At 34.5% G+C, this 21,675-nt stretch overlaps 2 protein-coding genes across 2 annotated transcripts in view; both read right to left on the minus strand.

Annotated features, from left to right (window-relative positions):
• Positions 1-14,172: 14,172 nt before the first annotated feature.
• Positions 14,173-15,565, minus strand: LOC112525090 (peptidyl-prolyl cis-trans isomerase FKBP17-2, chloroplastic-like). The gene is made up of 3 exons (XM_025135045.1): positions 15,163-15,565; positions 14,887-14,931; positions 14,173-14,679 (listed from the first exon to the last, which is right to left on the minus strand). The coding sequence occupies exons 1-3, from the start codon at positions 15,513-15,515 to the stop codon at positions 14,331-14,333; spliced, it is 747 nt and encodes a 248-aa protein (XP_024990813.1). The 5' UTR covers positions 15,516-15,565; the 3' UTR covers positions 14,173-14,330.
• A 129-nt stretch (positions 15,566-15,694) lies between these two features.
• LOC112524622 (probable serine/threonine-protein kinase SIS8) overlaps positions 15,695-21,675 on the minus strand; it is a 27,851-nt gene continuing 21,870 nt past the window's right edge. The window contains exons 8-13 of the mRNA XM_025134537.1: positions 18,895-18,973; positions 18,690-18,788; positions 18,527-18,595; positions 17,511-17,560; positions 16,815-16,991; positions 15,695-16,010 (exon numbers count right to left, since the gene is read on the minus strand). Coding sequence (XP_024990305.1) covers positions 15,917-16,010; positions 16,815-16,991; positions 17,511-17,560; positions 18,527-18,595; positions 18,690-18,788; positions 18,895-18,973 — 568 coding nt within the window. The 3' untranslated portion in view covers positions 15,695-15,916. The remainder of the gene's footprint in view (positions 16,011-16,814; positions 16,992-17,510; positions 17,561-18,526; positions 18,596-18,689; positions 18,789-18,894; positions 18,974-21,675) is intronic.

Genomic DNA, 21,675 nt, shown 5'->3' on the forward strand with positions numbered 1-21,675 from the left:
TATGATTAATTGAAGGTTGGTTCTTGAAATGGCAATGGCAAAGTTCCCAAGTTATACATTATGATTTTATTTTTGTCGAAAGTTCAACCAATGAGAGTTTTTGGTGGACAAAAAGAAGAGCATAAAGGCTTGACGACCGGTTGGGATATGGTTACACTTGATAGGTTATAATTGTTTGATACTTGATCCCGATCATATATGATTGTTTTGATAACGGTTAAGCAATCATTTAAGGTTAACAAGTTAGGACCGGTTAAATCGTGGTTGTGACTTGTTAAAAGTGGAGGAGGTCTTAAGAACCAGTTACATATTTTGTTTTAGAAATCAGTTATGCCATAAATGGTTAGTTGATGATGTTTTCGGACTTTGACCAGTTATAACCGATCATAACAGGCACCATTTAATTTGTTGATGTAAGATAATTGTATCCAAGGGATATATAAATCATATTGAATTACCAAATATTTGAGTCGATAATTCCGAATAATGTTGAATTAGCTTGATGGAATGTAAACATCAAAGTATTTTAATCTGGAATTGTATTCCGTTGTAAAAAACCAATTCATAAGCAGAAGCGATAAATCCAAGCCCACCACTTGAAGGTTTTATGTATTATTGTATAATTTATAAACATAATAAATTATTATGTATGACTTAGAGTTGATATCAGAGTCTTGTCTAGAACTCATGATATTCCTCTAAAGAAACTGAATTAGATTACTTCTTATGAAATAAATCAATTTCTTATAATCCACATTGTAATAAATAAAAATTAAATCTTGAAATCCGTATCATAAATATTTGAATGGAACTTTTCAAGTTGAATAAACATACTACAACTATATAAATGCTCATATGCAATTCATGTTTGTACAACATATATACAATATTTGTTTTGAGCAATATTGAAAATCCACAAAGGTTATATAATGTTCTTGCACACATATGTTAAGATTATCTTATTTTTGTATCTCTTTTTGAATGATTATTTAATTTGAGATTCTATCCACAAGAGACTTTAGTTATATATGTTAAAGATTATCTTATTCTTGTATCTCTGTGATTATTTTTTCCAGCTCTTGTTCCCGTTAACTTAATGAACAAAGTACCAAATAGGAAAGAACTCCATAAATCGTGAAGAAATGTAACAAATTAACCCTTATGTTCATGCAAATGACCATTTTTCCAAACATCAAGTCCTCTTAATTAGGGACTTACCTTGGATATTGTTGCATAATGATTCTTGTGCTTCTGCTAGCTTGCTCACATGAGCATTGGTTGCGAGATAATGTGGTAGCAGGTGCCTCTTGACTTCGGATACAATCTCTTTAGTCTTTGTCACAAAGTTGATTTTTGTGGACTTTTGGAGAATAGTTGTCAAACTCTTGAAGAATGGCTTTTGTAATAGAATCAGAAGTAGAGGCTGGAGTTCTTGAGTTTGTCATAGAGCTTTGATCTCCTTGGTGAAAGAGTTGAAGTCTGCTGCAGAGATGGATGGTGCAGAGATAGAGGCAACACATGTTTCTAATTTAGATCTTCCAAGGATCTCTGTATTGAATCAACAAATGCCATGAACTATGTGCTTGTGATTAACGCATACGCAAGGGTAACATTACTAACAACACACGTTTCTAATTTAGCCTCGAATTTAAAGGAACCTTCTTTTAATATTTTTTTAGTATTGATATTGGAAGGACTTCCACCCTTTCCTTGCGTCTCTAGATATGGAGACACTCAAGGTGTTCTACATCTATTTCATTATCCTCAAATTTAGATTCAGAGGAGTGAAAGTAGACATGTGTGCCCGTCGATAAGGCATGTATCAAGGGATTCTGTGCATGAAGAGATAATTGCTCTGAATGATCTTGTGGTATTCCAAGAACTGTGTGATCAGAAGCAACAAATGCTTCTATGGTTTGTGTCGTGTCTTGAGGCGAAAGGACATTTATATTTGAAGCAACATCATTTTGAAAGGATGAAGCTTGATTGTGGGATTACTCAAATAAGTGCAATACAGAGACAACTTGAGTGGTCTCTAAATGGTTGGAATGGGGTTCTGGGCTCAAATTGAGCAAAGGTCCTTTTTCAATATCTCCAAGTGCTTGCTCACTTGGTATAGCAGATGTGGTAGCTCTCGGTGGACTCGATTGTATTCACTCATTTGGGCCTCAATTAGCCTCTTGTCTCATTCTCGGGTTCAAAACTCTCAGATGTACTCTTTTCATCTTTTTCCTGACCCTCTGACCCCTCACTAGATATAGTAGCTCTATGCACTCTATGGTAATAGCCCTTGGTTTGAAGGACTTGTAGATAAGGAGAAAGGTTGTTCTTTAGAGTTTCTGAAGCTGCTAAGTACTTATCTGGAACTCTGAGGCAAATCCAAATGTTACTAGAGAAGAAAAAGGAAAAGATAAATTAGAATATGGACCTTATAGACAAGATGGTTCACCTAATTCAAGCTCAATTGAAAAATAGGAATTTAATCATGTTAAGATTTATGAAAACTCTGAGAGAACATGGTTTTGATGTGTATAGACAAATTTGAACCAAAGGGGAGATTGTTGAAAAAAGAAGTTGGTTCAAAGTTATGCAAATTTTCTAAGAGTTGAAAGTCTGAAGATTTGAATTCAGAGTTAGTTAAGAGTGCGGATATAACTTTGAATGATGAATCCATAGTTCAATATCAATTCTAAAGCAATGTTTCTAGAGTTTGAAAGTGAAGGAAAGTCTAAGTGTAGTCTTCAAATTTCTCGAGATTGAAGATTGAAGACAAGATACTAGGACACATGTTAGATATTCATTTGTTTGTATTGTAATGTATTGTGTCTTTAGCCTAGCCTTTCTTGTATAAATAGAGGTTTGATGGATCTATTTTAGTAATGATCTTAACAGCTTTTCTCAGATAGATACATTTGTATAGATACTCTCAAGATTCATTCTGTACTCGTTCATTATTGAATAATCAATTACATGATGACTTCCTCATTCATATTCTGTTTGTGATTGGATTTCTTAAATATCTTGTTCATAATCAATTCATGGGATCTTTCAGTATGAAAAAGCTTCAAGTGTTGGATTCTAGAACCTGTATTCAAGAAGAACCAGAGCCGTAACCAATAGATATCTCGACAAAGCAGAGCCCACTGCCTATCTCTGTATCTAGTTGTGGATCCAACACATCTTCTCTGCTGAACAAGTATGAAGCTTGCGTGCCTCAACCGTTCTCGCCCAAAGTTTGTTAGAGCACCTTTACGTGTGGATTCGCCTCATTGGTAGATGTTTTGACTTTCCTTTTTATGTGTATAAATAGGAGCTCATGCTTAGTTCATTATGAGTACGATTTCTATTACACATTAGCTAAGTATTCTTTGTACTTATGGTCCTCATGATCTATCTTAAGATGATGTAATTCAAATCTTCATATAAATACACATCATGACAATGGTGATTTCTACATATTTGTGATATCACATTGTTGTTCTTCATATAAATTGCTCATACCCTTTTTGATTTATTTGCTTTTGCCAATATCATTTATTGTTTAGACCGTAATTGAGAAATCTAGAACCAACAATTAGTATAAAACATATTGATTCTTCAAATCAAATGATTGATTTATCATATTGATCTGTTTTCTCAATTACTGGGTATTTTCTTCAAATCTACATTTCTCGAATTAGAAAACCTTGTTTTCATAGTTTTCTGTTTCAGATTTATAATACTGTGATTATTGTTGGGTATTTCGTTTTGAAGAGCATTTGTATTGATTTTGAGCTTAAGATGGCTAATTCAAACTCGAATTCAGCTTATAGTGTGGGTTCTCTCACTAAACCTCCTACTCTCCAAAGGGATGAATATCCTCAATGTAAGATTCAAATGATGAATTTCTTCAAAAGGATGGACAATAAATTGTACAAATTTGTTCCTAAATGGCTCTTTTATTCCACAAATCCTTATTCCTCGTGTTCCTACTGTAGGAAACACTGTTGAATTTCCCGCTTATTACATCACTAAAGATGAAACAAACTGGGATACTGAAGAAGTTGCAAAAATAGAGGTGGATCGCAAGGCCAAACGATTGCTTATTATGGCCATTTTCCCAATGAGATTTTTCAATCTCTGAACTCCTATAATAATGCCAAGGAGAGGTGGGATGAACTTGCGAGTCAACTTGAAGGTGGTGCAAAGACAAAAAAGAATAAGTGAGCTCAATACCTAAATGATTACACCAACTTCAAGGCATTACCAGATGAATTCATAAAGAAGACATGATCATTTTGATACCTTGATCAATCAATGCAAGAAAAACAACATCATTAGCTTTCAACTCAAACACGAATTCCAGCAGACAATACTGTAGGGATGCTATAACAAGCAGTTAGCCATAACTTAGTTCCACCATCTATTTTGAGGGTAATCCTCTCAGGCTTTCACCATTGCACTATATTATAGCTTTCAACTCATATCTCTATGTGGTATCAGGACCAGGGATGGTGACGAATGGTGTCCTCAAAATATATGGATAAACAAATCTCTTTCTTAAAAATCACTTCTCGAGCCGATTCATATATCATTCAAGTTGGCATGTGTTCTAGGTAGTTCATATCTGAATTTACCGCACTTTAACACCTTAACAAGTGACCAATCTGTCGAGAATTGATTAGTTTGAAAGATATAAATGATAAGTCTCCTTGTCGGCAACTTTCTCAAGTCTACCTCTCATATCATTCAAATTGACGTGCATTCAATGGTTTATGTCTAAGACTATGACACTTTAACATTTTCAAAGTGATCAACTTGTCAAGAAGTATCATTGGTTTTTATAAAACTTGAATGAAATAATGGAACATCGTTATTGCAAAACAATGTCTACTTTCTTTCAGTTTAAAATCTCAACATTTGTCTCACACCCAAGCTATGAAATTAGCTACTCATAACGGAAAGTAAATACATAAATGTAAATTGCAGAAAGTAAATGACTTAATGTAAATAGCGGAAAATAAATGGCGGAAAGTAAATAACGGAAAGTAAATGACGAAAAATGTAGAACAATCTTAAAAGTAATTAAGAAACTAAAATTTCTTCAAAGTTTAGAGAGAGAAATCAACTTTAGGAGCTGATTTTTGGACGATCAAAACAAGAACCCATCCTCCCTATTTATACTAAAATAGGGCACAAAAAGACAAAAAAGATTAGCTTGTGGACAAAGCCATCAAAAGCTAACTTAAAGTACAATTAAAGAAACTAGATTGTGACAAATTCCAAACAAAAAATTAACAATTTTTAAACACCAAAAAATTTCAGCTCTAAGTCTTCTAGAAACAAAATGATCCAGCAACTTATCCTGTTAAGTCATTCACAAAGCCAAAAAGCATCAGATCCCAACTGCATGCATGCTATAGCGCCAAATAGTCTATCCTTTTTTATTTTAGACTCCAAATGGTGTAGAAACAAGTAAATCACATATTTTAGCTCCATAATTAATAAAAGAAAAAATGAAGTAATAAAATGACTCAATATAGGGATAAAAGGAAAACAATCTAGCTAAGAACTTGTGCTTACATATTGAATTCTCAATGTATATCAGTCCTCTAGCTCTTGTATCAGAAGATAAAGAAAGCTCAAAGGAAAGCACATCCAAAGACATGACCAAAAGGAAAAGAAAGAGTAAGGTTGATAATACAAAGCGATTCTGAACCAGAACCTTCTGATTCAGATGATGATCTTAGTGCTTTCGTATGTTCGTCGACACTAATCACCAAGGAGTTCTACAAGAAATTTGTCAAGAAGCCTTATGAAATGAAAGAATATAGAGGTGAGATATTTCAAAAGCATATGGTCGGAGGTCATAGGAAGGGTCTGGTACGGAAAGGAAGCAGCCGCGAGTCAGATGCCGCAGAGAACAACAGCGACGACTCTTATTATTGCCGACGAGAGGTGCTGTTATGGGGAAGGGAGCTTGGCGCTAGCAGAATGAGCGGAAATTAATTTTTGTTTGATTAAATGAGTCTTTTCGGCTGTTCTTGCATGAGGTAAGGTGATCAAAACCAGACAAAGATTTTGATTTTAGAAACTAAGCCCAATTGATTTTTGTTGATGCACTCGACCCACATTCAAACTCTCGGCTCGGCCTAACCGCAACTTGGGGCTGGGATCCCAACTCAACCAAACTAACATCATGGGCCGATACAAAAGAAATGACCCAAGATATTTGAGTTGCAAAATTCGGCCCAACTACAAACTTGGACCTGGACCCTTTATTTAATTAAAATCATGGGCTCAAATTAAAAGATCAAAGAAAAGAAAAGAAAGAGGCCCAAACTTTTTCTTAACCACATTTTTGGTTCAATATAAAATTTTATCAAGTTCAAAAAATTTCTAGAAAATTTTAGAAGAGATGAAAAATTCCAACACAGCAACCAAGTCACACAAATTTAACCGAAAATGCCCAAATTATTTTGGAAACTTACTTTTGGCTAAATTGTGGTTTACAAATATATGGGTTAAAAATTCAAAATTCACCAAAATAATACCTATATGTATAAAAAAATTATTTACAAACATGGGCTTTAAAAAAACCCAAAAATCCATGCTTCTAAATTTGTTAATCTATTAATCTTATCACATCATTTTTTTTTTCTTTTGTCCATTAATGTCTAAATTAAATCATTTTATGTCATTTTATGTAATTTCCTACTCTTTTATATATATATATATATATATATATATATATATATATATATATATAGGGTTGNTATATATGGTTGGGTTCACGTGAGACCAAAGGTTTTTCGTGAGACCCGTAAGACCAATCTATGTTCATTGATTAACTTTATAAGTTAATGATCTAACGGTCTAAATTGCACGGTGGCAATTTGGTAATTATTAAGAAATTTCGTGGCGTTTATGGATGTTTAGATTGTCAGATTATAGATCTAATCCAACGGTTGAGAATTGGTCTTACGGGTCTCACGAAAAATCATCGGTCTCACATGATCTCAAGTCTATATATATATATATATATATATATATATATATATATATATATTAATGGTATCATGTCATAATCTTATGTTGTTTTATTAATTATGCAATTTTTTGAGGTTTCTGGCCATGTAGCAGTCCTACAAGATTTTTTTGCTAGAGTGGTGCTGCAGCAGTTCTATAGGAGCAAGCAGTGGGTCTCGGTCGCATCCTTTCTTTGGGCCGGAACGTTGGGCTGAAAAGATTAGTTGCTGCTGATTAAAGGCTTGGGCTACGGGCTATCTTGTCGTATAGGCCTTTCTTTTGTACTTATGAGTAGGGGTGCTCAAAAACCCGACCAACCCACCCAATGCAAAATAACTCAACCCGAAGCAATCCCGATGTCTAATCGAGTTGTAAAATTGTCAAACTGTAGATATTGGATTAATATTATTTGAACCCAATTCAACCCGATGAACCCGATATCCTTTTATTTATTGGATTTAATATGAATGTTGAATTTTTATTAATATATACATTAAACAATTACACTATCATGTATGCTTTTCATATACACATATTTTCAATCTATTCACATCTTTATATAACTCATTCGTATATATGTTCAGTTACTGTGAACATATATATGTAATTTGAGAAAATTAACTGAATGTGATATACGTAAGAAATATAGATAAGTTGTATCAAATGGTTGATGATGAAAAAGAAATTATGAGTAGAGAAATAACAAATTCAAGGTTAGAAGAATATTTTAATGTACCAAGGTATCAACCCGACCAACCTATATGGGTTGAGTTGGGTTGCACTTTGGTTTGGTTGGGTTGGGTTAAGATTTTTTTAGACCGCAAGCATTGGGTTGTTTAAATATCTTCAACCCGATCAAACCAACCCATGAGCACCCCTACTTATGAGTTATGACATACCTTCTTGTATAACTCTTACTCTCCTTATAAATAGGAGTTGTTGCTAAGCATTTTAAGACACTAACCTTTGGGTTTAATATTTTCTTTCTATTATTTTGTCTAGCTTTCAGCTTTCTTGCTTAATAAGAACCGAATTTACTAAAGTAAAATTGCTATTTTGTTCTCAAGCATTAATCCAAGTTCTAGTATTCAAAGTTTCATCTCCTTTTTTTTACTTTCATTTTCAAAAGCTTTCTAGTTTTAGTTACAAGTTGGAATTAATCGATTATTGTTGCAATACATTGGATTTCATTTTATGCAATTTACTTTTCCTCATCATTTATTTATTTTTCAGTCTTTAAATCATTCGCGAGAAAAAACCGAGCGATGATGAGCTAAACGCCTTAGCTTGGGGTGTAAGAGAAAATTAAGACCAAAGTCGATGTGAAAATACATTGCTGTCTTATTAGCATTATAGTCTAACTATTTGTTTCAGGTGATTAATATTTCATTGAAGATTACATTGAATTAATTGACAACTAATTTTATATATGAAAATGCATTAACTTTTAAGAGTTATGATAAATAAGAAAACCTGAGGTAATAAGAGAAGACTATAAAGAGCTTTAATATCTGACAAATACTATACTTCTACGGTGTATGATGGTAATATTGTGTTGTGTTATGATTCATGACATTTAACATAAATGATATTGTATCGATAGCACGTTGGTCTGTATGTACTCTTGAGAAGCCGTCTGATCCGCTAGTTGATATTGTGACAGTTCTATAACATCATCATGTAGTATTATAGAACTGTGGCATGAGTGCTATGTCATCTTTCTACTGGATCACCTGTTTCATTTGCACCATGTGCTTCTTTTTACGACTGATATTTTCTTAGTTGCTAATCAAATCACCCAATTTTAAATAAAACAAATCCATTCAATTCGTCATCTGAAATTAGTTTGTAAATACTGGACTTTTGAAAACGTTACAAAGCTTTCTCTGTGGAAACGATATCTGGTACGTATACCATTATTACTTGTTACAAGACGATAGTAGTTCAAGTGTATACTTGCACTAAGTTCTATTTTTGTATTGAAATCTAAGGTTGCATAAATCGAACAAGCAACAACCCGAGGAGGTTGTTGCAAAATTGCCAAAGGATCGAAAAATGGTTTTACTCGTTGTCCATTCACCATAAAATTAGTACCCTTTTCTGAATCATTAATTCAATAACTTCATAAGGGTATATTTTGGCAATCTAAAAAGGCCGAGTCCAACTTGAGTTCAGCTTTCCAGGGAACAACTTGAGTCCAGAATTGAACAGAAGTACTTATTGACCTTCTGTGAATTCTTTTGGAAGAATTTTCTTGTCATGTCATTTTTTGGTGTTTTCTTGTAAAGCTTGGCATTCATAGAAATAGTTCCTATGTTCTTCCAATTCACATAACAATAAATATCTTTTCTTTCCTACATCATCTAAGCTCATGTTCAGTTCTTTGATGACCCAGTAGGCTTTGTGTTCTAATTCTAGTGGAAAATGACAAGCTTTTTCAAAAACCATCATATAGGGAGACATTCTGATAGGGGTTTTGAAAGCAGTCCCATAGGGCATCATCCAGTTTGGATGTCTAGTCTTTTCTGTGTGGTTTGACTACTTTTGCTAAAATTCCCTTGATCTCCCTATTTGACAACTCAACTTATCCATTGGTTTGAGGATGGGTAGGCTGTGGCCACCCTATGCTTTATATCATATTTTTCCAGAGTTTCTTCCAACAAATTATTTATGAAATGTATACCCCCATCACTAATCAAGGCACGTGGTGTATCAAATCTTGTAAAAATGTGCTTGTACAGGAACTTGATGACAGTCTTGGCATCATTAGCATGGCAAGCTATAACTTTCACCCATTTAGATACATAGTCTATAGCAACTGGTATGTATGAACAACTATTGGAGAGAGGAAATGGACCCATAAAATCTATACCCCAAACATTAAACAGTTCTACTTTTAGAATTTCGCTTAAAGACATTTCATTTCTTTGAGAAATGCTTCCATTCTAACACTCATTGCAACTTTTTACAAAGTTGTTGGCATCATTGTGCAAAGTAGGCCAGAATAAACCTGATTGTAGAACTTTTATAACTGTTCTACTTCCTCTAAAATGTCCTTCACATGGTCCTGAATGGCAGTGCTTAAGAACTGAGATCACTTCCTCTAATGGAATGCATCTTCTAATCACTTAATTTGTATAAATTTTAAATAAGAAAGGGTCATCCCACAAATATTTCTTTGAATCAAAGATGGACTTTCTTCTTTGGTGTTTATTTAGCTCCTCAAAAATAATCCCACAAGCTAAATAACTAACAAGATCAGCAAACCATGGTACTATGGTATTTAGGACGAAGATCCTTTCATCAGGAAATACTTCACAGATGTCACCACCCTGTACAAGTTTGTCTTGTTTTTCCAACCTTCAGCTAATTGATTATCCACACCTTTCTTGTCAAAGATTTCCAAATCAAACTCTTGAAGTAACAAGATCCACCTTATCAACCTAGGTTTTGAATCCTTTTTAGAAATGAGGTACTTGATGGCAGATGACCAGTATGCACGATTACCTTTGTGCCCATCAAATACGATCTGAATTTTTCAAAAGCAAAAACCACAGCTAATAATTCCTTTTCAGTAGTGATGCAATTGATTTAAGCATCATTGAGAGTTCTGCTTGCATAATAAATTGGGTGGAAAATACTCTCTCTTTTGGCCTGATAAAACTCCTACTGCCTAGTCACTAACATCACACATTATTTCAAAAAGGTTGAGACCAATCAGGTGTTACTACTGTAGTTTCCTTTGTATCCATGTCATATGAAAACATTGCTGACGTTAAATGAACCTGTGAGGGTCGCACGCAAAGAGTATGCAGGTCTCGAATTAACCATGTTAGTTGTGAACCAAATCAGTTACATGTTGTAAAGTTTAATATTATTATTCTAATAGAGTAATAATAATTGCATGTAAAATATAATTATGGTAATTATATGTGTTATTAATTATTATGTTAATAATTAATTAAGATAAAAGGCCCAAGATTTAATTACTTTAAGCCCATGCAATAATTATAAAGCTAATAATTAATTGTTTAGCCCATAGGCTTTAAGGGCCCGACCCGTTTAGAGAAAAAGGGAGACTCTTTTTAATCTTAAGGTAATTAGGGTTTAGGGTTTAAGCCACAAAATTTTTCTCTCCTCTCTCTCCTCTCTCTCTTGATGCCACAAAACACACATACACACACACTAGGAATCGATTGCTAGTAGTGTTCTTGGTTCACTCGGGCCAAGCAACCGTTCGGGATCGGAATCGTGCTCACGTGTGGATACCGCCAGAGGAGATCTACATTTATTTCTCACACTCCAAGCCTTCAACCACCAATTCATTGAGGTAGTATTCTAAACCCCCCCTCCCCCTCATGGTTTGGTTTTATGTCTCTACTTTTATATGTAACGGATCCGGGCTTGGGGTTTCCCGGTTATTGCTTTACTTTTTCGCTACGTGTTTGAGATCCCGATGAAACCCTACAACTACTACAGGGGCAGTGACCGATGCTTCTTTTAAGATCTTAAAAGTCTTTTTACAATCTTCATCAAAATTGAATATATAGTCATGTTGTAATAACAAACAAATAGGTTTTGAAATTTTTGAAAAATCTTTAATGAACTTCCTGTAAAAATCTGCATGTCCTAAGAAACTTATAATTCCTTTAACGGTTGTTGGTTCATGTAATTTTTTAATCACCTCCAACTTTGCTTTATCAACTTCAATGCCTTTTTTGGATATGAGATGTCCTAACACAATGCCCTCTTTAACCATAAAGTGACATTTTTCCCAGTTTAAAACCACATCTGGTTCTTCATATCTTTCAAGATTTTTTTAAAGTTTTATGAACATAAAAATCATAGGTTATATGATGTCCAATATATAGAAAAATCATCTATGAAGATTTCCATGGAGTGTTCCAACATATCAGAAAAAATCACTACAACAATATTGAGTTTATATGACACCCCCAATCTCTAAGCGTCCCAATAGACCGCTTTATAGAACTTAATTTATAGGAGCAAAATATAAAACGTCATATCTAAAGGTGTTGTAATAAGTTTATATGACGCATTTGAGCGTCTTAACAAGTTTTTTATGACATTTTTAATACAAAGTGTCACATTAGCAACTTTATAGGATACTTTTGAGAAAGTGTCCTATAAACTCATTTTTTATAGGACACTTGTTTTTATATGACAGTTTTCCAAATAGTGTCATATAAAATTGTTAATGAGACGCTTTATATTAACAGTGTCTTAAAAAACTTATTACGACGTCAAAAAACGTCATATAAACTTATTACAACGCCTTTAGATAGGACACTTTATTTTTTTTGGTCCTATAAAGAGGTCTATTAGGACGCTTAAAAATTGGGAGTGTCCTATAAACCCGATTTTGTTGTAGTGAATGAACATCATATACCTTTGGAAAGTGGAAGGAGCATTACATAAACCAAAATACATTCTTCTAAAGACAAAAGTTCCATAGGGACAAGTGAAAGTGGTATTTTCTCGGTCATCCAATGCAATTGAAATTTGATTGTAACCGGAGTAACCATCTAAGAAACAATAAAACTCTTTCCATGCTAATTTGTCTAGCATATGGTCAATAAAGGGTAATGAAAAATGGTCTTTCTGAATGGTTTTGTTAATCCTTCTGTAGTCCATACAAATTCCGTACGAGCATACTTTCCTTTCTTGAATTTCATATGCATAATTTCATATAAGCCCTTTGCCCTATTTCTATGTACCCATCGTGCCCTTATTGGTATATAAAATCTCAATATTGCCACTGTTTTAATGCCAACCCTTGATCATATGCATCTACGGTCATTAATAGTTTGTAAAGGTTGTAACATTAGAGGTTTGTATTTGAAGGAGTCTCTCTCTATGTATATACACACACATTCACACATGTATATATATATATGTGTGTGTGTATATATATATATATATATATATATACATAAGTAGGGAGAGGTTCATTTGAGAAGTAAAAAAATGATTCCAATCCTTCATACGATCAAGATTGGTCAAGAATTGTGGTTTTGACTAGTCAAACAAAAAATATAGAGATAGTTTCGTAAATATTACAGTTAGGCGGCAAACAAGTGTATATGTGAACCCATAAGTGCATATGTGAACCCATAGTTTTTATCTGAATCAGTTAATTAGTTCATATGTGAATCATACGGATCATATGTGAATCCCACAGGTTCATATGTGAATCAACTAAATAGTTCATATTCACATATGCACTTGTTTTGTTGCTTATTTGTAGAATCTACGAAACTACCCCTCTATCTTTCGCATACCATGCGAGGACTATACAGTGTTTCACAATCAAAGCTATAAATCTTGACCAGATGAAAGACTATGATCACTTTTCTACTTCTCAAATATTAACCACTTCTGAAGTGAAACCTATGGCTATAAGTAGTACCCATGAGGAAATGATGTGGCACAATGTCATTTAAATGTTCATAAATCTTGAACTATAACAAGTAGATGAAAGAAGAAAAAAATAGGTGAATAGAAAAAAGAATGCCACCACTTTTTTCCTCAATTTATTGCTTTCATCTACATCGGATGAGAGAATGAAAGATGCAAGACGGAGGTGGTCACAAAAAGCTAAGGACAACAATCTAACAAATATAATTTTATCAACATTTCTGTTGAGGTCCAATGCAAGGACATACCCAATGTAGTGCATATGATGGTATGGCCACCGTTTCGTTCTAAAAAAAATTAGGATCGTAAAAAGTGTCATCATATCAATTTTTGTATGTCATTGTATATGTTTTGAAATTATAATTAGAACACAAGTTTTCTTTGGTAAAGTTGGTTTGCAAGGCTTGAACATAAGACTCACATATGAAAAAAAAAATTGTAGACCTATTAATTTCAGATCTATTATGTTTTTTAAAAAATTGCAATAAAAGACTTGAACATAAGACCTTACATATGAAAGGCAATTAACTAACCATTAGCTAGACCAATGTGGATGTTGTGAAAAATATCCATATATTTGTTTCTTATAGTCAAATGGTGTCACCACTTGAAAAAAATTCCTAATGTTATATCTATTATTATAAGTTTAATATCTAATATGTGGGTTATTGAATTAACTTATTTCTTAATGAAGAAAATCACATGGTGCTGAACACTAGTTTTCAATTCATTTAAAATGTTCTTTTTGTATTATATATTTTTTGAAGCTTCGGATCAAGAAGAATGCTGGAAAGTACATGCTTCTTTTGGAGTTTCGAGATCGAGCAGTGTCATACCACGACACCAAATAAACCCAAATACAAACAATGGCTCCATGCATAAAATCAAGATGGTGCAATTGAAACCTTTTCGACCTCGAGAATATACTCAAGCGTCGCAGAAGGAGGAATCTTAATGCCAGTACCAAAATCCACACCCTCGTCTCCAAAGCCGAGAGCAGGAGGAACTATGACTCTTCGTTTTCCACCATTCTTCATGGATTTTAGAACCATCTCAATCCCTTCACACATTCCCTTGCTATAAGGCCTTGACCCAACCACCAAAGCCAAGGGTTTCTTGTCCTTACCAAAAGTGTCCACAAATACACCATCTTCCACATTTCCTTTGATATCTATCACCACCAAATCCCCTTTCCTTGGTGTAGCACCACCACCCACTCTCATCTCATAGTACCTGCATCATCCAACTTATTTCTTCAGAGTCTTGAGAACTTGGTATAAATGCATGACTTTCTGACAGATTTAATAATGCATTTGTCCAACAACAGAATACATCTTTCTAACACAATAAGGTTATCCTTCTAAATAACACCAATATAAGGGTATATCCATAGACAATTTTTTACCTAATAATGCTACATGTTGTATAGGATGATTGTACCTTATGCCATTAGGTAACACCACCTCCTCTTCCATCTCTACATCTCTGTAGCAATTGAACAAATGTTTCAACACCAGAGCATGTTTAAACAAAACAAAAAAATGGATTAACTTTTCAAACCATTATATTCAATGTTGGATAATGATGGGATTTTGTTCTTGCGTTTTCGCAACAAAAGAATGACGATGATTGGAAAATTTTCAAAAAAAAATACCGTCAAATTTTCCAGAAAGATAAGGACTGCATTCATGATCACTGGTTTGTTCTAACACAAACCTTGTATTTGCTTCTTGCTGATTGACTTCCAAACGGGTCTTGATTTGTTCAGAAACAACACCGAATGCTAGAAAACCTGCCCAAGCGAGCCCAGCACCAAGACCAAACCTTCTTGTCAAGCTCGAAGCTATCCAATCAGTCGAATCAGCACTTGTACTCCTGGCCTTACCACCTTGTGCTGAAGCCACCGGCAATGGCGGCTGCAGCTCTTGTGAAGTCTTAATAAGGGGCGGCTGTTGCAACGGTGGCTGAGAAGGCGGAAGTGGTGGCGGAGGTTGTGATGATGAAGATAAATGCTGAGTTCTAACTACAGGATGAGAGACAACAGGCGGAGAACGAAAGAAAGTTGCCATCTTTCTTACAGCAATCTGGAGTTGTTATCCTTGGTGTTCTGGTGCAATATGTAAAACAAATGGTCCCTACCTTATCTTACAATCCTGATAAGATTTTTAGGGCTATTAAAGCTCATGTATCAAATAAGACCTGTACAATGTACAACCATGCATGCATAGGGTACAAGGCTGCTCAAATCATTAAGTCATATATATCAGCTAGAAATAATGTTTTTTACAATCGGTTATATGAATTTACAAAGGGCGGTCACATGAGCAAGCTGAAAGTAGATAAAAATACAACAGAAAAAAAACGAATCACTATTTCTTCAAATTCGGATGGCTGTCTTGAAACCAATCTCTACCATCGACTGATGCCAGAGGAATAAATGTACGCAGCTGTTTAAGCCAATCCACTTGGTTTAGCCCCGTCCGGTTTTTGAACTAGTAATTGGCTTTTGAAGAGGCTTCAAAGTGGACATGATGTCAGAAAACGAGGGCCGTAATCTCGGATCCCTGTAGAAGATAGGAAGGATTATGTTTAAACACTTCGTTACAGCTCTGAATTGCATGATAAAAAACTTATTAGCTTGTCACTGCACAACATTTGTGTAATAAACACCAAAACGCATATAAACCAAACCAAACAAACCCTATACTATCACACCCAAAGGTGGCTTTGGGTGTATTATGTACGCAAACCTGATCTCTAACCCACAAGTGTAGAGCGGCTGTTGAAGCAGAAAAAGTGTAGGAACCAAACGAAGCACATGTCTTAAAATACTATACCGGTAACTGCTGACAAAGTGTACAATGATTGTAGTTTACATCCCCTTTTTATATATCACGGATACCAATTTGAAATTAACGAAAATAAAATACTCCATCTGTCGGAAAAGATGCATTTTTAAGTAGTAGATGTGTAACCGTGTGATGCAGTGAGACGAAAATTTTACTGCAAACCGAGAATGAAAAATTAAAGCAACTCCTCATTAAAAAAATCCATAAAATTTATGTTTAAACAAAATAGACTGCTAATTTGCAAACCCGGGAAAAAAAATCATGATATGGTGTCAAATTACAGATTGCAAAAATCTCATTTTTTTGGTATAATTTGTTTGATTCAAAATTGTATTATAAGTTAAATATTTTACATTTAAATATAAGGATATAATTTATTTTATTTTTAGTTATTTGGTAAGCTAGCCCTCCAACTTTTTAATTCTCTATTCCAGAGTAAGCTATTGCATTAAAATTCAATAATTTTACCTACAAAATTTATGATATAGAATAGAAACGATTAAGGAATAGACTACTCACGTTTGCCAACATCTTCTAATAACATCGGCAATGGCGGGGTCCACGTCGTCAGGAATTTCAAGACGACGATGCTGAAAACCAACAGCACCAACAACTTGCATGGGGTTCATTCCACCCCATGGTTGTTGCAATGTACAAAGCTCCCATAAAATGACGCCAAAGCTGAAAACATCACACCTGCATTGCACCGTTCACCCATGAAAATCAATAAAAATGAATAAACTTTAGGGCTCAATGCATCAAAATACAACAAAGTTTGCTTTAGTTCCTATTCAGGGTAATTGATTTTTTCTTCTAAATCAATGTAACAAAGTTCCAAAATTTCTATTTTGTACCCATTTTGACCGGTAACCAACCGACCTTGTAACATTCATTTGATGCCAAGTTGCAAGTCATACTGATTAAAAAAATATGATGGTGGATAAAAGGTTACCGGTGATAAATATATTGACTGACAACTTTATGTTCACGTCATAAAATGTTACAAGATCGGCCGGTTATTCGTCAAAATGAGTATGAAATAGAAAATTTTGAAACTTCGTTATATTGAATAAGAAAAAGTTCTTTGATATACTTGATAGGTTGTAAGGCAAACTTGGTTACATTTTGATGCATTTTACCCTAAGCTTTATGCCCTGAAACACTAATTCTTACGTGAAACGAATTTATTTACAGAAGAGAGTAAAAGAGACAAACTTCTCATCTGAAGGTTCATTTCTTAGGACCTCTGGAGCCATCCACTCTGCCTGAAAAACAAACAGGTATAGCACATTGCATTGTCAATACAAACTATGGTATTGAATAATCATCAACAATGGTAAAAAGAAGGCTTAATATCATTTAATTTGAATAATCATCAACAAACTATGGTACAAGCCTGAAAAACTCATTTAATTTGAATCCGGAGAAAAGGATAATATCATTGAATTTGTATCATTATGTTAGATCAAGTTTCTTTATTTAAAAGAAGGCTTACATTGATATATTTTTTTATCATTTAGAATTTGCGTTCAACACATTTGTCAAACAATGATTTTAGTTGGTGCTTAATCTAGACTGAGGGGTAAAATAATCATTTATGTCGTTAGCACAACAAACAAACAGCAAATTTAGCTTAATTCATACAGGAACAAACAACATTTTAATGGATCTTTTTGCATTCATCTGCTCATGACTATCCGTCCTATGTTCCTTGGACAATCAGAGATTACTAATATAAACCTTGGAGCATCAACCTCTGCATTGTTAACTGAAATGATTAGAGAAAGTTGTTCCTACAAGAATTATCGGCCTTAGCAACTTCTATTTTAGGTTGGGTGTCACTACTGGCCATAAGTATTCATGCCCAGACCTTCAGCATAGAACAAAGTTCACAGCGGAAATTACAGTTAAGGCCCTCAAGCTTACAAAAACGAAGTCATGAAAGCAACATAAATTAACTATACTGAACGAGCAACAACAGTCGAAACAATAATTAACATCTGCAAATAATCATGATATGATAGGACAAACAAAAACTAAATTCAAGCATGAATACATTTTTATGTTTATACTAGAAACCAAACAAACCCAGTATATCTTATTCGAAGGTAGGGCCTGGATCTTGGGGTAGGATGTAAGCAGACCTTACCTCTATGTCTTTCTCAAGAGACAGAGAGGCTGTTGCAAAAACGGTTAGTAAAAACATGGTATGATTTGGCAAAAACATATACCGTCCCCGCAGTAGACCTTGATGAAAGGAACGTGCTGTGCTTCATCCTTGACAACCCAAAATCACAAACCTAATGACAGATTAACATCTCAGTTACAATGGATGATATTTGGATACTATGCCGTATATTGTGATTCAAAATCCATAAAAGATTGGCATGCTACCTTCACAACCCAATTTTTATCAACAAGGAGATTCGGGGACTTTAAATCACGGTGAACAATAATTGGAGTGCAGTTGTGAAGATAATTCATACCACGAGCCTGAAAGTTTAGTTTCAGAAGATACACAAATTATTGCTAGACTAAACCTTTCAAGAAAAAGCATCAAAGTCGAACCAAGAACAGTAGGTTGTAGAAAATAGCATACAGCATCAAGGGCTATCCTCAAACGCCGTCGAATATCCAGTTGATTGTTGGGCCGGTGGATTAATCTATACAAACTACCTCTGCAAGATAAATTATGATTCATCACCATGGAGAAAACATCATGAAAGAAAACAGAATGCTCTATGCACTTCCCCCACATTGTTATGCAAATCAAGGAAAACTGTAGCAAATCAACCTATGCTCAAATGTTGCGAAAAAATATCAGTAATTTTAAAGAACTACTGAACTAGAACCACTGTTAGACCCCATAATTCACATTTGTAAAAGTAATGAAGAAACAAGTGATGAAGAACCAGAAGGCCGATGGAAGACTTCAAGGCAAAACAGCTTAGTCCTCAATACAACCAGAGGGCGATGAATCGACCAGAGGTGCAATGGATCGAGCATCTTCATAGTCCCTCTGGTTACCAACACTTGGAGTTTTCTACAACAGCTCAACCAGAGGCATGCGATGAAGATCTGAAGATAAGGTTGAATAACGCCCCATGGAAGACAGCTAGAGATGACGAATCGACAGCTGAATTCTACAAAGTTTTATCTTGTTTTACTTATTATCCATGTCTAGATAAGTTTTATCTTTCCCTAGAAGATTTGCTAGATAGTCTCTCTAGATAGTTATCTTCTTGTTTAGCTTTCTAGTATAAATAGGTGTTAGGCCTATTGTAATGGGTTAACGCTTTTGAACGCTTTTACTATCATTTTGGAATAAAGTGAATATTCTGACACTCAAGTATATTCTTTGAATATTCATATTTTGTTCTTGAGTGTTCGTCATTTTATTCATTCACACGACATAATTAGGTTATTCTTAATTTAATTATTAGTGTTATTGAGAGATCAGGGATCAACAACCACCCTATTGAACACAAAAGACAGTTAAAGTAAACATTATACTCCATTTTAGTTCTTCTTCCATTTTCTGTCTTCTCTTTTTTCATTGTTAAACATCCACTATGAGAATGCGAGATCAAATTTGTCAATCCGTTCACACTTAAACATTATAAAGAAAACTTCCTCCAAACTATCATTATTTGGAAGTCATCAATCTTCTTTGGTCATCACAGGGTATGAGTATTTTCGGAATGGAATGTTATAGTTGTAGCTTGATACCATTGTGACCCTTAGGAGATGGGTAAGATTCTCATCTAGAGTGACTAGAAACTCTTAAGCATCACAGCCCGATAACTAAAGGCAGCTCATGTAAGGTTGATTGCATCCATACAATCAATAATATGAACGCAAATAAACTTCTGTTTACCCAAATAACTAACAATATTCTTACATAAATATTGTTTTATCTAAATTTTGCATCATCACCAAACCATTTTCTTTAATCTTGTAGATGGTTTCCTAATTTGGCATGTGTAGGTTTCAGAGACCACTTTCTCAAGTTCCTAGGTCCAAGTCTCTAGCTTTATTTACCGTCTTTCATATAAGATGTGTAATCAGCACTCCATGTAGTCCTTCATTTGCAAGGGAAGTGCAAATATTCAATGTACTATTTTTTGTTCTTCATACAATTAAGTAGAATCTCATGTATTTATGCAATTTCCTAATATAAGACGATGACCTATGTAGATGACAATCAAGTATATCCTTATCAAGAATACACGTACCTTATCACTTCTCAAGTTGGAACATACAGATCAATCATTCCTATTATGATGGAAATGAAGTCAATTTGAGTCTTCCAAAGGGGTTTGGTGACGATGTAAGCCAAATCCTACTCATTTTGTTAAGAATCAGCTGAATAGTTCGTTAACTGCAAGAGATTCCGACTACATAGTTTCCTTACGAGATGACACTCTACCTCTATACACGCATAGAAAACCTGATTCTTGCCTATACAGATAGCAAATTGGTTATCGCAGTATAGCATTATCAGGCTCGTTGCTGAGTAATCTCTCATGTAATATCATGTGTAGATCAATACTCTGACCAACACTTGATTGAGAACCGTAAGCTTGTTTTCTTGCTTTTGAGAGCACGAGGTTAGTGTTAAAGGGACATCGTCACACTGGGGGCCACATATGTCACTTTATCTCCTATTCACAATTGGTGTGTCATCAACTAGATATTATCAATGCCATTCTTGAAGCGGGGGTATATATTCATCAACCACAAGGTTCTGTCCTTCAGGATATTTACAAGAGGTCTTTAAATATTCTTGTATGGTTTCAAGGATCCCATTAGGCTCATTTATACACTTCTCACATGTTCTCAGTAGCCTGGGTTGTCAAAGTGTGGAGTGTTTTGCAGCGGTCCCAGCGGATTAGAGTGACTATGAAGTAAAATTTGTGACCAAATATGATATTCCTCAGAAATATTTCTCCCACTGAATCTCAACTTGGTGAAAAATGGTTGGCTTTCAAAGAAAGTGACATCCATAGAGTTATATACTTTTTTTAGGGAAGGCAAGTAACACTTATATCCTTTTTGACAACTAGAATAATCCAAAAAGATACATTTAAGAGATTAGGGATTAATTTTGCTACGGTTTTGTGGTGGTACATGAAGAAAGGTTGTGCATCTGAATACTTTACGAGGGATATTTGATAGGAAACGGATGTGAGGATAAGTGAGCATGAGTGTTTGGCGCCAAGCAATGGCTGATGAGTTGGCTGCGCTTCATAGGAATGGCACGTGGACACTTGTGCCCCCTGTTCCTAATGCTAATGTTGTTAATTGTAAATGGGTTTACCGGTTAAAAACTGATGAAAATGGACAGATTACCAGGTACAAAGCCCGCCTTGTGGCCAAA

This window comes from Cynara cardunculus (genome assembly GCF_001531365.2).
Source record: "Cynara cardunculus var. scolymus isolate 2C chromosome LG 13, CcrdV1, whole genome shotgun sequence".
Lineage (NCBI taxonomy): Eukaryota > Viridiplantae > Streptophyta > Magnoliopsida > Asterales > Asteraceae > Cynara > Cynara cardunculus.